Raw genomic sequence first — 15,296 nt, forward strand, 5'->3', positions numbered from 1 at the left:
CTGTTTGACCTGCTCCCCTCAGGCAGGAGGCTCCGGTCCATCCGCACCAGAACCTCTCGCCATAAGAACAGTTTCTTCCCCTCTGCTGTTGGACACATGAACAATAACCATATGACTGTACCCGCCACTAACACATGACCCTACGCTGTGTCACTGCATCATTCCATGTTTGGCACTGATCACCACCTGCACTCATGTATATATCTTTCAACGTAGCACTCTTAATTCTTATTCTCATGTATATATCTCATGTATATCTCATGCACATATCTTTCCACGTAGCACTTTTAATTCCTATCCCTACTTTTATTTTTTTCCATGTCTATTTAAGTGCTATTTATGACACTATGTTTGCACTGAAGCACCGCAGCAATTTCCTAATGTTGTAAACCTGCTCAACATTTGGCAATAAACCCCTTTCTGATTCTGATTCTGATCTGGTGAGTCTTGATTTGTGCTGCCAACATTCAGATGGCAGGGTCAGAATTTGGTGCAAAGATGAAAGCATGGGTCCGTCCTCCCTTGTATCAATGGATCAGGCTGGTGGTAGTGTTGTAATGTTCGTGTGGGCCCCTTAGTCCCAGCTGAGCAGTTTAAACCCCACAGTCTGCCTGAGTATTGCCCCTTTATCACCACAGTGTACCCATCTTCTGATGGCTGCTTCCAGCAGAATAAAATACTATGTGGCAAAGCTGAGATCATCTCAAACTGGTTTCTTGAACATGACGGTGACCACTGTACTCAAATGTCCTCCACAGTCACAGATCTCACTCTAGGTGAGCATTTTTTGAATGTGACAGCAGATTCACATCATGGATGTGCAGCTGACAGATCTGCAGCAACTGTGTGATGCTGTCATTTCAGCAGGGACCAAAATCTGCAAGGATTGTTTCCAGCACCTTGTTGTATAATTATAATTTGCAAGCACCAATTTGTTCTAAAACACTGTGTGCAAAGATAATTTTGCTATGACCACATCAGAAATAAATAAATACAGTTAACAATGAGTTCATATAATTTGATCCCAAAGTCAGCTCAAAGATGGTTTTTCTTTAAAATTAATCTTCTCAATATTAATCTGCAATGCACTTTACATATAAATAAATCAAGCAGCTAATGTTTCTTGAGCTGCTGAGTTTCATCCTGTCCTCTGCTCTGGTGCCTACCTGCCTGGGGAAAACCTCACCAGCTGGCAAAGTAGCTGCCTTGCACCAGTAAAAACTGAAGTTTGACTTTTTAAATTTACTTTTTTATTGATTGGCACCACATTACAGCTGCACATAAAGGAGGAGAAACAGGAAAAAAAAGATTTTTTTCCCCCTTTAAACTAGGGATTTCTTCTCTGCTGTTTGAACGATGCATGCATAAGAGCAGTCAGCACTGAGAGTTGTAAGACTTTAATTAAAATAATGGTTGTGGGTTTGCAGGGATCATGTGTTATATTAAATTGTCACAGAAAAGGCAAAGAGTTTGCAGACTGCTGGGAATTTCAGACCAGAATTAAGAGATCTGGAAGGAGAGAAGAGCAATGAGGCTAAACAAGTTATGGAAGATGCCAAAAGGGATGGAGGGAGGAAAAAATGAATTGGCATAAATGAACTGAGTGTCAGAGTGACAGTTCAGTTTTAAGACACAATTGTCACCACTGTACAGACACTCAGCCCAAAAGCGTGATAACGGGAAGACTGAAAACAGCCATTCTCTTAATGAGTGAAAACCTGTAAGAACACCAAACAGAATCAAAGATCAGACAGAAGAGAGTTCATGGTTTCATTGCTGGTTTCTCCACCATCTTTATTTCATGAGAGGTCCTACAATTACTGCAATTTCATGGCGTGCCAGGTTGTTCTGGAGGACTGGAGTAGTTGTTGCAGATGAATTGTTTTAATTGTTTTAACCTTGTTGGAATTGTGAGGGTGAAATGTTAAGAGTTCACATTTAGTTTACTTTACTTCAGTTCAAACTTTTGGACAACTCTTTCCTTTGTCAGCATCAAAGGAGGCTTATATATAAATAAGCGGAGGAAGTTATAGGGGAATGGAGACGTAACAGAAGCTTTTTATTTGCTTTTGTTGCAGAAGTGTGTGTTCTGCCATGGAAAGGTTGCTAGTCAGAACCGCGGCGCCTGCATCCAGTGCACGTATGAGAACTGTGCAACGTCCTTCCACGTCACCTGTGCCCAAATCGCCGGAGTAGTCATGACACCTGCTGATTGGCCCTACGTGGTGTCTGTCACCTGCCATAAGCATAAAAAGGTCACTCCAAAGGTAAGTGCAAAACCAGGAAAATTGGTCAGTTATTAAAGCTGCAGATTTTAAAAAAGGTTTTGTAAAATTACGGTCAAAAGTCATATATTGAAATATTTTTCTGTTAATCATTCTTCAGGAATAGCTGTTTGATTTAAAAAGGAAAAAAAACCCAGTATATCTTTTTGTGTTTTTCTATAAACTGAATATAACGAGTGTTGGGCTTTGTTTTTTGCTTAAAAAATGTGTCGTGGAATTTTTTTTGTTTTGGGGGGTAAAAAGAAATCACACTGATGACGTGTAGAAGTCTCAAAAACGTTCAAAGCACACGTATCAAATATGATATTATTGGCTTTTGAGGGTTAATGAGTGTGTAAGGGCCACACTGACTAGCATGTTGCACCATGTGGCACAGTGGGTTTTAAATGCACTGTCTGTATTTCTAAAGCACTGTTGGCATTTTTATTTCTGAAAATTCTTTGTTCAAAGGGCAAAATATATATGGAGACGTTTGCTGCCCTTTATTGCATCGATATTTAATGCTAAAAAAAAATAGCATGTCTTATTTTTTGTGCTTGGTATTGAAATTGAAAAATGTTTAGAAAACAGTGTAATGATTGTGAAACTAACCCCAGGTGTGAGCGCTGTTTGGGTGTTGCACATCATTATACCCCGTTTCCGTTTCATAAATCTGACCCTAAGTGGTTTAAAGTGACACACGAGGAGAAAAAGTCATAAAGACCTTTTCTCCTCGTGTGTCACGAGGCAAGGAGTGAACTTCCACAGTTACGCTGATGACACGCAGCTGTACATCTCCGTGTCTCCTGATGACACCAGACCAATGGATGCCCTTTTTAACTGTATCTTGGATATAAGATCTTGGATGGCAGAAAACTTTTTACAGCTTAACCAGGACAAAACTGAAGTTTTAATTGTCACTTTTTGGAATAATGACAGAACACGCAGTGTGTTCCTGCTGAATGAAGCCACATATTTCCAATTAAACCCCCCCTTTTTCTTTCTTTTCTTAAGCCTCGACCAACACCCAAAGGCCCACAAGAGCCAACCCTTGGGCAAAGGGTGATAGGTCGCAACGCCAACTCCTGGTATTACCACTGCACCGTCATTGGCATGGCCAGACAGACGTTCTACGAGGTCAACTTCGACGACGGCTCATACTGTGACAACTTGTACCCGGAAAACATAATGGTGAGTTCTCTCGGAGTCAAGGCAGACACCTACATGCGTGCAATCGACACGGGTTAAAAATAATCTCCTTTTTAAATAGCTGAAAGAAATATCCTAGCAACTGTTACATGCTTTTGTAACTTGAGAATCTGAACAAATGAAAACGTAATGACTGAATGTAAACTCGCATAACCTTTAATGAGTCAGTGCTGTAAGTTATGAACAAACATGACTTTTAATAATGTGAAATCTGCTGAGAAACTTGATCAAATTTAACTTTAAAATCAATTGTGTGTAACCTACCAGAACAAGCTGTTTGAATTGCAGAGAAATGAAAAAGTCAACCCACATTTAATAACAGCAACCAGATGAAAATGTTAGCCTCAGACTTTATTAACTAAATTCTTGTTTGTAAAATGTAACACGAAGATGTTTTGAGCACTTTTTTTTTTTCTTTCGCTCATCCTTCCCGCTTCTTCAGAGTCATGACTGTCTGCGCAGTGGCCCTCCTAAAGTGGGAGAGCTTGTTGTGGTCGGCACACACGAAGGCAAAATCCTCAACGCTTCCTTTGTCAAACCACATATCCACAAACTCTACCAGGTAAGAGAAGCACAACATGAGCCCTCACATCTGCTAGAGTTTGGAGCGTGTGTGGCTGTAGTTTGCATCATTCATAGATAAACTTGTGATGTTGTTTCTTAATAACTGAGTGCACAAGAAAATAAGTCGGATTTCTGAGATGCTGCTGTTCAAACACCTGCAAATTTTTTTATGGTTAGGGTACATGGCTTGGGGAAAGCACTATGTCAATGAGATGCCCTCACTAAGATATGAAAACGTGTGTGTGTGTGTGTGTGTGTGTGTGTGTGTGTGTGTGTGTGTGTGTGTGTGTGTGTGTAAGTGTAAATAAATGTATGTGTAAATGTATAAACCTTTCCAAGTCAAACCAGACCGTGAAAATCATCTCTAAATAAAGCTTTAAAGCTTGGCTGCAGCGCAAAAAAAATAGAAATCGACTGTTAGGTGAGGACTGTGAGCATGGGCATCATTTTCCATATTTTATCTGATGCTCTTCTGCAGCATGACTCAAAAGTGAGTGAACATGTGAACTTTGGGATGTTCTGTGTAATTGCTTTGCCCCACCCTCTGCTTTGGCTCTCGATTCTTGGAGATTCAGTGTGCAAGAAGCCAGGCGGCCCTTCTAGATTATGGTGGAGCGTTTTGACTCGGGCATTAAAAAATAAAAGTGGAGAGATCTCAAATTACTGCTACTTTAAGGGAAATTTATAGGGCAAAACTGCAGAGCGCTTACAAAGTGGAAAATGTGGGATCGAAGAGGATTGTTGGGACAAGAGCGAGCGCATCCTGAAATGTACTTGGACACAAACACATGGGAAAGTGAGGTTGTTTGATTCGAGCCATGATGCTGATTTTGGGAGTGCATCCATGAGAGCTCATCTGAGTGACTTGCAAATAAACAGTGTTTATGGGGAATGCATCCAGTCACTTCACTTTCGGAGTTTAAGGAACTCTTAAATGGCTGATCTAGGGTGGTTTATATTTACTGCAGATGTTTGCATCAGACACATGTTTACAGGGTTATAACATCTGTTAATACACCACCACAGACATCACATCATTTATCGCCACTTTTCCAAATCCCTCTTGACAGAATCATTCAGTTTTGTATCTTTCCACGCTCTTTTCACGTCTCCATGTTAACCCGCTGGCTGCAGCACCGAGAGCCCTCTCAGAGATGAGAGTACAGCTGTGATTAGCTAAAATCACGCCTCCACTTGATCACAGAGTCGGTGCCACAACCCTGACCTTGCTGTGCCTCCCCTTCGCGCCATATAAATATATATAATTTTTTAAAAATCTACATTTACATTTAAAGTGGTTAACTGAAGCTCTTATCCAGTCAGTGAGCAGCTTTAGGGGTCAGAGTCATGGTCAAGGACATTTTGACTGAAGCACATGGTTGTTGATGGAACCATTTGTTATGCCTGAGATCCAACCGGTGACTGTCTGGGTGCAAGTTTTGAATTTTCAGTGTGCTTTATCAGTGATTTGTCCTTTTTTTACCTCCTGGTTTAGCCTCTAATCATTTGTTATATTTTATTCATTTTTTTTAAAAATCTGCCTGTGTGTCCTCTGCACTTATAGGTACAAATATTGAAAGGGTGGGTTGGTTAATCCATTGTGGGTGTTATCTGTCCAGGTTGAGTTTCAGGACCAGAGTCAGTTGATGGTCAAGCACTCGGAGATCTTTCAGCTGAACCAGGAATTACCCAAAAGGGTCAGAGCTCGACTGGTGAGTGTTTTACTCAAACTTTAAAATAAAACTAAATTAGCTGTAGATGAAACAACTAGTACTTGAAAAGTGATTTCTGTGTTCCCCGTCTAAGTCTGTACCGGTCTGTTCTCAGGCGTTACCTGGAACACAGGAAGAGGTTCCCTCAGTGGACGAAGCCCGAGCAGCCAAACGGCGCCGCCTGACCGCGACTTTGCCCCCTCCAGGCCCCGCCCCTGCCAATATCCCCATGGAAACAACCAACGCAACCCCTTGCCCTCAAACTAAAGCTCCAGTAACAAAGCCAGCACCAGAAAATCACAGTATTGGTACACAGCTAACCTCACAACCTCTGTCCCAGCCCCCAATGATCCAGCAGGATGCTCCTGCCCCAGCTAGCGGTATTCAAATGGACGCTGAGACCCCAATGGACATCGGCGTTGCCCTCACCGATCCTTTAATAGGGTCACCTCTCATATCGGATCCCCTCTTGAGTTCAGAGTCTGTCCCTTTTCAGTCCACCTTAAACTCTAATCCCCTGCTGTCTGCCCCGTCCCTGCCTTCCCTTCCGGCTCAGCACATGTCCGACAGCTACACGCCCAGCAGCGGCTACGTCTCCTATATGAAGACACTCCTCCATTCTCATTTTCCTCAGGAAGATGGCCCCGAACCCTTGTATTAAAACTCCACTATATTATTACTCAGCCGGTGGAGGCTGAGCCAATAGGAAGTAAGCTAATGGTGTTGGATTTTACTGAGTGCTGTAATAATGGACAACTTATATCCTCCACTGGCTCTGAGAGCTCAGAGTAGGAGCAGGAAAAGACACGGACATACGAGCACTCTTTTAATGCATGTTACTTTTCTATTTTTGAGTTAATGTGTCTGCAGTGGTGCTTTAGCCTGCTCTGAAGCAGCAGCTAAAGAGGACAAGGCTTTTTTTAACATTAATATGTTGTCTTTTCTTTTTTTGTTTTCTTATTAAATACAGATTTCCTTTTTGTTCTCAGTCAGCTGCTGTGCTTTATTTTCCTCCATAATGGGATAAGTCTCTGGGTGGCATCAACCTCCATACCTCGTTGCATTAAATCAATAACAGCACACTCCCATTTTCTTTCTACGGGAAGCTAATTATTACGAGGGCCTCTCAGCTTTGGGGCCCCCGATGGACTTTAAACTCTCACTTCTTTTTAAAAAAAAAATAATGAAAAAAAATCAAATAACCAGCAACAAGATATCTATTTTTCAATCCAGCCACTCATGGCTTTGAAACTGTGTGGCGGAACAAAAGTATCACACTATCCATCTGCAGGATCTTTTCACGAGGGTGTTTTCTTGTTGGATCACAAGAGGTAAATGGAGAAATGGGGTTTAAAACACAAAACACACAAAAAAAGAAGTGTATTGTAGCGGGAACTCAGTATTTAAATGTCTTAGTCAAATATTGAAAGAATTATTTGTAATAGAACAAACATGTTGAATGCAAACACTAGTAGACTTGTCTGCAGGATGCATTAAAATTTTGTGAAGATGTGTCACAGTAGTTAACAGATGTGAACTTTATGTATTGACGTCATTTGGCGGCTCCTCTTTTTACACCAAAACGTTCTCAGGGTTCCTACATGTGGGAAATAAATGATGTTTCAACATCCAAGTCTTCACGTTAAGAGCATACCCGATACACCTGCTTATTGTTATCTTTGCATTTGCTCCCGTTAAAGGTTCGTCTACTATACAGAGTGAGATCTGTTTACTGTCACACTATCGCCTTTCGGCACACCAACTAGGCAGAAGAGTTCAGTCAGTTTTAAAGAAGGAAGGTTTGAAAAATAAGCACGTTATGTAGGAACCCTAAAATCAGGAAATATTCTACCCTTCTTGGTTTAAACTGTGTATGTATATATACAAATTAATATGGTAAAATGTTATCTGTTTTTCTATTACTGTACTGTATCTTTTCTGTGTTCATTTGCCGAACTGCATTCACGAACTTGGCCGATCTCAAATATTAATACTTTTAATTTTGGCAGGTTTATGCCAGCATATTACATGCGTTTCTACTGATAACTACGTGTTTTCTTTTGTTTGTTTTTGTTACTGTTTGTGCAACAGAGGTGCTACATATATAAAACTACTGATGAACTGACCCCCCTCCCTCCCCACTGTCACCTTGTATATATCACAGGCCTTGTATTGTGAATCATATTTGTAAATGGCACGCTTTCCTTTTTCCCTTTTTCCTGTCACACGAAACAGATGTTTCTGTATCCAAATTAACTCCATGAAGAAAATTTGAATTCCTTGGGATTAAAGTTGGTTGTGAGTCACCAGCTCTTCGTGATTTGTGCATTTGTAGAGAATTTAAAAAGTATATTGTGGGTTAGACCAACTATTAAGATTAAACTGACGAGCTGCTAACACCTTCCAGTTATCAATTGTACTGTTTAAATACTGGGGGGTCAATGTATATGCAAATATATTCACTGGTCACTTTATTAGTTACACTTGTAAATGCAAATATATAATGAGCCAGTAAGTTCAAACTGAGCATCAGAATGTGGCAGAAATGTGATTTAAGTGATTTTGAACATGGCATCTTTGGAGTATTTCAGAAACTGCTGGGCTTTTACAGATGAGGGTCAGAAAAAGAGAAAATGTCCAGTGAACGGCTGATGTCTGGGTGAAAATGACTCGGACGACAGACTATTGGAAAAAACAGTTTGATGTAAACAACATGAAAGCATGGATCCATTCTATATGAGTATTGTTGCTGACCATGTCCGTCCCTTTATGACCACACTATACCCATCTTCTGATTTTGGCTTCTAGCAGGATAACAAAGCTCACAAAGTCATCTCAGGTTTCTTGACATGACAATGAGTTCAGTGTACTCAAATGGCCTCCACAGTCACCGGGACATTCGGGACGTGGTGAAACGGGAAGATTGACATCATAGATGTGCAGCTGGCAAGGAGCAACTGTATGATGCTGTCATGTATTTAAGTGCTAAATCTCTGAGGAATGTCTGCCTGTTAAGTCTGGCACAAAGAATGAAAGCGTTCTGAAGATGAGTCCAACCCAGGACTAGGAGGGTGTACCTAATAAAACGTCCAGTGAGTGCAGTTATTAGTCGTTTTATATAATATTGGCCCTCCATATACATGCAAATATATATTTCATTGAGTATATTTATATTAGGGCAAAGTCCAAATTGACAGTAGTGCAGAGTAATAAGAATACCTCTATTATAACTCTTGTATGAGAAACGAAAAGCCTGATGGCTGTGGGTGAGAATGATTTTTGGTATCTCTGTTTTACAAGTTTAACGTACAACAAAATGGCACTCAGATAGGGAACCAAGCATAACAAGCAAATACAATTAATTAAACATACAAGATCCAGAGACTTGAAGTAAACCAATAAAGACAAAAACAAGCGAGCTCAGTGCTTGGTAATGTCGTGTATTGTGAGAGATATATTTAATTTTCTGGAAACTCAAGTCTTGGACAGATTAGGATGTGAGCAATTTAAATAATTTATGTTGCTTCACTTCACTTTCACCCCCAGTTATACAACAAGCTCCAATATTTGCAATGCTGACTACAATGGCCTAATACAAGCTAAGATATGAAGGTACTGGCTTCTTCGGATTAATCTGCATCACTGTACAGGTCCAGTAATATTTTTTTGCCATATTACACCAACTGTCAGCGTCTCCAACGTTTACCAATTCACTAGCTGGGACCACATCCTCATTTTAGGTTTGACAGCATTTCTAGTAGGTAGTGGCATATGGCTTGAACATGAATTGAGGCTCCGGTTTGAGGAAGGCCTCAGAGATGACTGACGGCGGCACCCGGGCCGTGAAGATCCCCAAAGGCTTCCCCTCCAGTAATAAGTGTACGTGTTGCAAAAATATAACTTGTTTGCTTGCAATGATAAGTGACCTGTGACCTCGATTGAGTATTCAGGGATTTCACTGAGTGGAGTGGATGCGTTGGCAAGGAATGGCTGAAGAGGAGATCAGAAGAAATTCCAGATGGCAAAAGACCTTGATAGAGGAATGAGGGGAACCTCAGTCAGGTAGTGACGTAGCTTGACTGTGAACAAAAGCTCTGGTGGTGAAGCATGCTGGGATTTTTGAGGCTCTAGACAATGGCACGATGGCTCAGAAAGGCTTAAGTGTGAGTTTGTCTCAAAGTAGAAGATGGAGAGGCGGCTGCCTGGCTCGGTAAGGTAACGATAACTACTGTGTAGATTTCAGAAACAAACAAAGGTTTCTTTGGAAGCAAACATGGCTGAACCTCATAGAAGATGATGCCATTTGGGATGGCGAGGAGATGTTGCCAGAACCTCATTTCAGCTTGGAAGAGCTGTACTGAAGGAGAGAGTTTAGTTGATGGTAGCGAGAGCATGTGAGAAGTGAAGGTATGCCTTGGGGAATTATGCACACGGCGGAGTTCAGATGTCCTAAAAGGAGGCACAGCTGTTATTTGTGTGAGAGAGCAAAAAACAGAGAAACCTGTAACTGGAAAATGTTGATGGTTTGTGGAGGCATGCTGGACATATTCCTAAAGAAAGAATATTTTCGGAGACTCTGCTTGAGCAGTTTGATTTGCTTCTGGTCCAGTTGTTGCTGGCACCGATGGTCTTGTTGCTCCCAGTGACAAAGATATGTGTGAATATCCTGGTTGGACATTGCTAAGTGCATTTGTTCTGGGTGAGCTGGGTCATATGTGTTCTGAACCAGCTGATTGTGTTAAACTGGCCGCATTAATGATTGACTCTGTTCCTGAACCAGTCCCTCCAAAGACTCTGTTTAGCTGCCCAGAGCCTGCTTTGTCTTAAATTAAGTCTTGTACCAATGTGCGGGCAACTTTGAGGGACTGTTACTCTGTCTTGGACTGCTAAAGACTATTGTGCCCCCATGCCTGCACCTGTAAAGACTGTTTCTTCTCCTGTAATAATCCCTGGCCTACTCCGTCTGTTCCAGCTCTCAGGATGACGTGGACCCACGTGGTCTTTCCCTGCACCTGTTCCAGTTAAGCAGGTGAGGGTGGCTAGGGTCCAGCTGCTCCCTGCCTCTGACCTAGCAATCTCTTTCTGTGTGGTTTAACATAGCATGTCAGACTATTTCTTGGCTAGGAAACCAGTTCAGAGATCTCGTCTTCACTAGTTCTGCTAAGAGCTGCAGTGTCATATTTGTTGGAGACATCTGGTGCAGTGGTATAATTTGTCCTATACAGCTTTCAGCAAAAAGTGAGTTTTGCAAAACTGTAAGAGCGTTGAGATCAAGGCGTATTTGTAAGCTCAACACTGTCCCCTCTTATGAGTTCGCTCTGGTGTTTCAGCAGTGGATTACTTTGTGCAAACTTTGACTGTAAAGAGAAGAAAAGCTGATGCAAGATGTGACAGAGCATCAGTAAATGTAAGAAACAGGATGAGAGGGAGAAATAAAAACAGTCTGGTAAAGAGTTCATTAATTGAAAAGGGTAATTTCTCAACGTCCAGTATCTCATGTAAGTAGAGAAATGAAACCCTTAAATGAACAAAGCTTTTTGCACAGATTTGCACAAATGTTATCTCGGAAGTTTGTAATTATTTAATGTAAATTAGAATTTTACAATTATTTATTCCAGCCTTCAGAGAGTCCTCATTTAACATGACTGGAAGCCAACTAAAGAAATACACAGTGTAGACTGTAAGACTACAGGCTGAGATAGTGCCAGATTTGGCATGGCATTGGCCTTACAGCTGTGATGCGTTCCCCCCTTACAACCTCAAGAAACCCGTTTTTCCTGTTGATTCAATCAGTAATGGTGAAAATTTATTAAAGCCATTGGGGTTGCCCCGGCTCTGTGGTCTGTGGTCTCCTTAATCCACGACCTTCTGCCACCTCCTCAGATGAGGAGATTTTAAAAGATCCAATAATTGGCAGTGCAAACACCAGCGCTGTTTATTCCTCACTGCAGCGGCTTGCTGGCAGGAATCCTAGCTCCTCACATTAAGCACACAGCAGGGAAACATGTTTTTGCCGCTTCCTCGCTGGGTTATTTTTAGATGATATTTGTAATTAGCAGGAATAACCATCCAGACCAGCTGAATCTACCTCTGAATAAGAATTTTGCTATTTCCCCTTCCTTTCCTTTCTTTTCTTTTTTATAAAGAAGAATATATTACTCTGTCAGGGAGCCTGAGTCATGGATAAGGCGCACTAGCTTTGTGCTTTCTTGTATTTTGGTGTGGCTGTTCATGTCTCCTTGCAGGCAGTTTTCCACCAGAAGGATGCATGCGATGGTTTGCATGTAGCAGTGTTCAATATTGAGACTTTTTTCTGCTTTTTTGCAACATCAACACGTGAAGGTCAAAAGGTAAATCAGGTAATCCTGTTTAACACGACAAAAAATGGTGAGCAAGATGGAAAAAACAAAAACAAGCTAAGACTCGGAGTAGAGAGGCCTCTGCACAAAGTGTCCTTTAATGTCATGAGCGCAAGCAGCCACTTATCAGGGAGGCTGAATGAGGCGTACACATGCTCTCAAATCCACCTTGAGGTATTCAAAATTTGTGCTTTCTTTGTGAACAGACTAGCCTTAGAAGCACACTCAGCTTGTTATGGGTTAGGTGCTAAATCTTTCCATTCCTTTTACCTGCAGATCTTTAAATCTGTTTCCAAGAGACAGAACATTTTTTTTTCAATCGATTAATGAATGAGCAAAACGAAGTGGCAGGTGGTATCCTGAAAATTTAGTAAACTGCTTCTTGTCAGTGTGTAATTTCCAAATCCATCACAGCAGAAGTGAAGAGCGGGGCTCTTACTTGTTGATTGTGCAGACCTGAAAGTTTTTTTCTTCTCACATTGACGTCAGCATAGCTTTTGTTAAAGAAAATGACATCACGCCACAAGGATAAAAATACCCCTATGACACAACGGGATCAGCACAACCTGTTTTTAAAACACTGTTGGTGCACTAACAAGATTCCCTTTGACTCTTCAGTGTTAAAAGCTTCTGAATTTCAAAGAAGCCCAAATGGTGAGAGGATAGAAGTGGGGAGAGGGAGAAGGTCACCGAAAAACAAGAAATCTGTGTCTCATGGACAAATCGTTAATGTGGGCACAAGCTCTCTCCCTTTCTTGCACACACACACAGACAGACATGCAAACTTGCTTTACCCCTGCTCGCTGTGCGAATGCCAAGTCTGCATTGCCCTCGCTGGATCAGGGTGGCCATTAACATTCTGAAGTGCCTGCCGTGTCTTTGCAGAGGAACTGGGGATGTGCCAGCTTGGCAATTACTTTAACAACTCTAGAGTTTGATTTCTTTATTCAGTTGAACCCAGCCAGGGGTAAAACTGAGGAGAACAAAAAAAAGAGGAAGAGGACTCTAAAGGACAAAAGTTTATGCCGACCCATCTGTAGTTTAGCACAAAACTTTTGGTCTTTTAACGTCGTCTAATGCTGTAACTACAAGGGTCTCGGGGACAATATGTATTGTTGAGGTGGAGAAGCCACACGTCCCTGAAAAGCTGTTTTAGTGTCCTTGAGGATGACATCGAAACCTCTAACCTGCTCAGTGACTATCAGACAGCTGAATGGCTTACATGGAAATTAAAATCCGTGAATGCACTGGGATCTAATTGCAGGTGGAAGAGGAAATTATGTTGACAAGCTGTTGATATGACAGGCTCCATTATAGCCTTAAGCTTTTATTACATCTCTGCCTAGTAAATCACATCACTGAAGCAGTATTACCATAATGACTTAGTGGAGCTCAATCTGTCAGCTCTGCCCCTTGTTTAAGGGGATATGACTGAATTATTGCAGGTGAGGTATATTTATGCACTCCTCCAGTCGCCAGAGACTTTACAGTAACATAACTGTTACTAACCCTAACCCTGTCTTGTAAACATCAAAAACTACACATCCTTCCAAATAATCTGCCTGGCAAGAAAGCGCTGTTTTAAAACAATCGGCTGAATTTAAAGGGTTAATTTGCCTGCTGTTCATGTTTAAGCATCTCTAATGCTCCACTGTTATTGACACAGTAGGTTTGCCTGCTGTGCTTCATTTATCAACAAGGAATAGCAGAAAAGCATTAACGTGTTTCAGCCTTGTAGAGAGTGATCATCAAGGCGGCTGTGCTCATGAAAGGATGGAGCAAGATTTACTATTGCTTCAGATTACAGCTCACAACTTACAGCGTAATTACTCCAGAGATATGGTGTAATATTTTGCGCTAATGGCTTAGAAGTACAACACATACTGTTAGATATAGAGATGGGCCAGTGGCTATTTAGCAGAGAGCCCAACTGGTGAAACTGCATCCCCCGTGCTCCTCCCCATCCCACTGAAACCAGTGGAAAAGACCTCATAATGGTTTGTGAACACAGTGACAAGTAAAATAGGTCTTTGGTAGGGAGTTGGGGTGTTTAAAAGAGACAAAACCCAGCCAGATATTGAATCAGTGTTGTTACACCATGCTATCTTTCACACATTGTTCTGTAACTTTTTATGGTGACATTTAACAGGACTGAATGAGTTGGTGCAGGAATCTCTGATCACAGTGACATGCTTTTGTTCGGTTATTGTGCAAGGTATAACAGCTGCAGTTGTGTTTGAATAAAAAGGGTTTTTGTTGTTTTTTTTTTAATAGTTGAAGCCGATTCTCTAATTGTGACCACAGGAGTTAAAAAGTGATCATTTTTGGAGGGTGCACGCCTTTGACTCTGGGATTGGAAACTACACTTAGGAGTTCACCAGAAGTCTGAGCTTCTAAGTGTAGTTCTTCAGGTCAAGTATGATTGGCCAAAGTTGAGGGGACTGTCTCCATATTTGGGTCAATTACTTAACCTGAAGCAAATTAACAATAACAGAGAGATGATTGCCTCCTTTTAATTTAACATGGCATGCACTAGGGCTGGGCGATATGGCCTAAAATTCATATCGCGATATAATTTGAAGCATGTGCGGTAACGATATATATCGCGATATATTCTTTTCTTCTGTATAACGTATTTTCCACACTATAAGGCACACTTAAAATCCTTTCATTTTCTCAAAAATCGAGAGTGTGCCTTATGTACGAATTCTGGTTGTGCTTACTGACCTCAAATCGATTTGGGCGTGCAGAAATCTGTTTAAAAAATGTTTTAGTACAACTTTGGTAAGCCGCACTGCTTGATGGATTGTCAGAGCATTGCGGCTGCTGTAGTGAGAAGCTTCGCGGAGTACTCTGGGTCCAAAACTGAATCCACTTCAGGTCCCAAAGTCAAACGAACACTAAGAGTTACAAACAGTCTAAATTTTTTCATCTTTAATTAAATCATCAGCATCTCTGCTAGATCTGTCAAACAGATGTATTGTTTTATAAAGATTTAACAGTATGAAAGATTACCAGTGTGTTAGAGCAGGTCCTCTGGTGTTCGTCCTGTAAGTGGTGCACAGGGTAGTCAGGATTATCCATGATGGATAACAGTGTGTTCAGTGACCTCTCCATTACAGCTTCAAGTTTGCAGGTGTTTACAGAGCCAGCCTTCCTTTATTCAGTCTGTCAGAGCATCACCAGCT

General features: G+C 41.3%; 1 protein-coding gene across 2 annotated transcripts in view; it reads left to right on the forward strand.

Moving 5' to 3' along the window:
• The window catches only part of kdm4b (lysine (K)-specific demethylase 4B), a 43,204-nt gene extending 35,146 nt beyond the window's left edge, over nucleotides 1-8,058 (forward strand). For both annotated transcript variants that reach the window (XM_082504803.1, XM_082504804.1), the window contains exons 18-22: nucleotides 2,079-2,267; nucleotides 3,279-3,455; nucleotides 3,916-4,035; nucleotides 5,657-5,749; nucleotides 5,865-8,058. In XM_082504803.1, coding sequence (XP_082360929.1) covers nucleotides 2,079-2,267; nucleotides 3,279-3,455; nucleotides 3,916-4,035; nucleotides 5,657-5,749; nucleotides 5,865-6,410 — 1,125 coding nt within the window. In that variant the 3' untranslated portion in view covers nucleotides 6,411-8,058. The remainder of the gene's footprint in view (nucleotides 1-2,078; nucleotides 2,268-3,278; nucleotides 3,456-3,915; nucleotides 4,036-5,656; nucleotides 5,750-5,864) is intronic.
• The last annotated feature ends 7,238 nt before the right edge of the window (nucleotides 8,059-15,296 follow it).

This window comes from Aulonocara stuartgranti, assembly GCF_965226115.1.
Source record: "Aulonocara stuartgranti genome assembly, chromosome: 15".
Lineage (NCBI taxonomy): Eukaryota > Metazoa > Chordata > Actinopteri > Cichliformes > Cichlidae > Aulonocara > Aulonocara stuartgranti.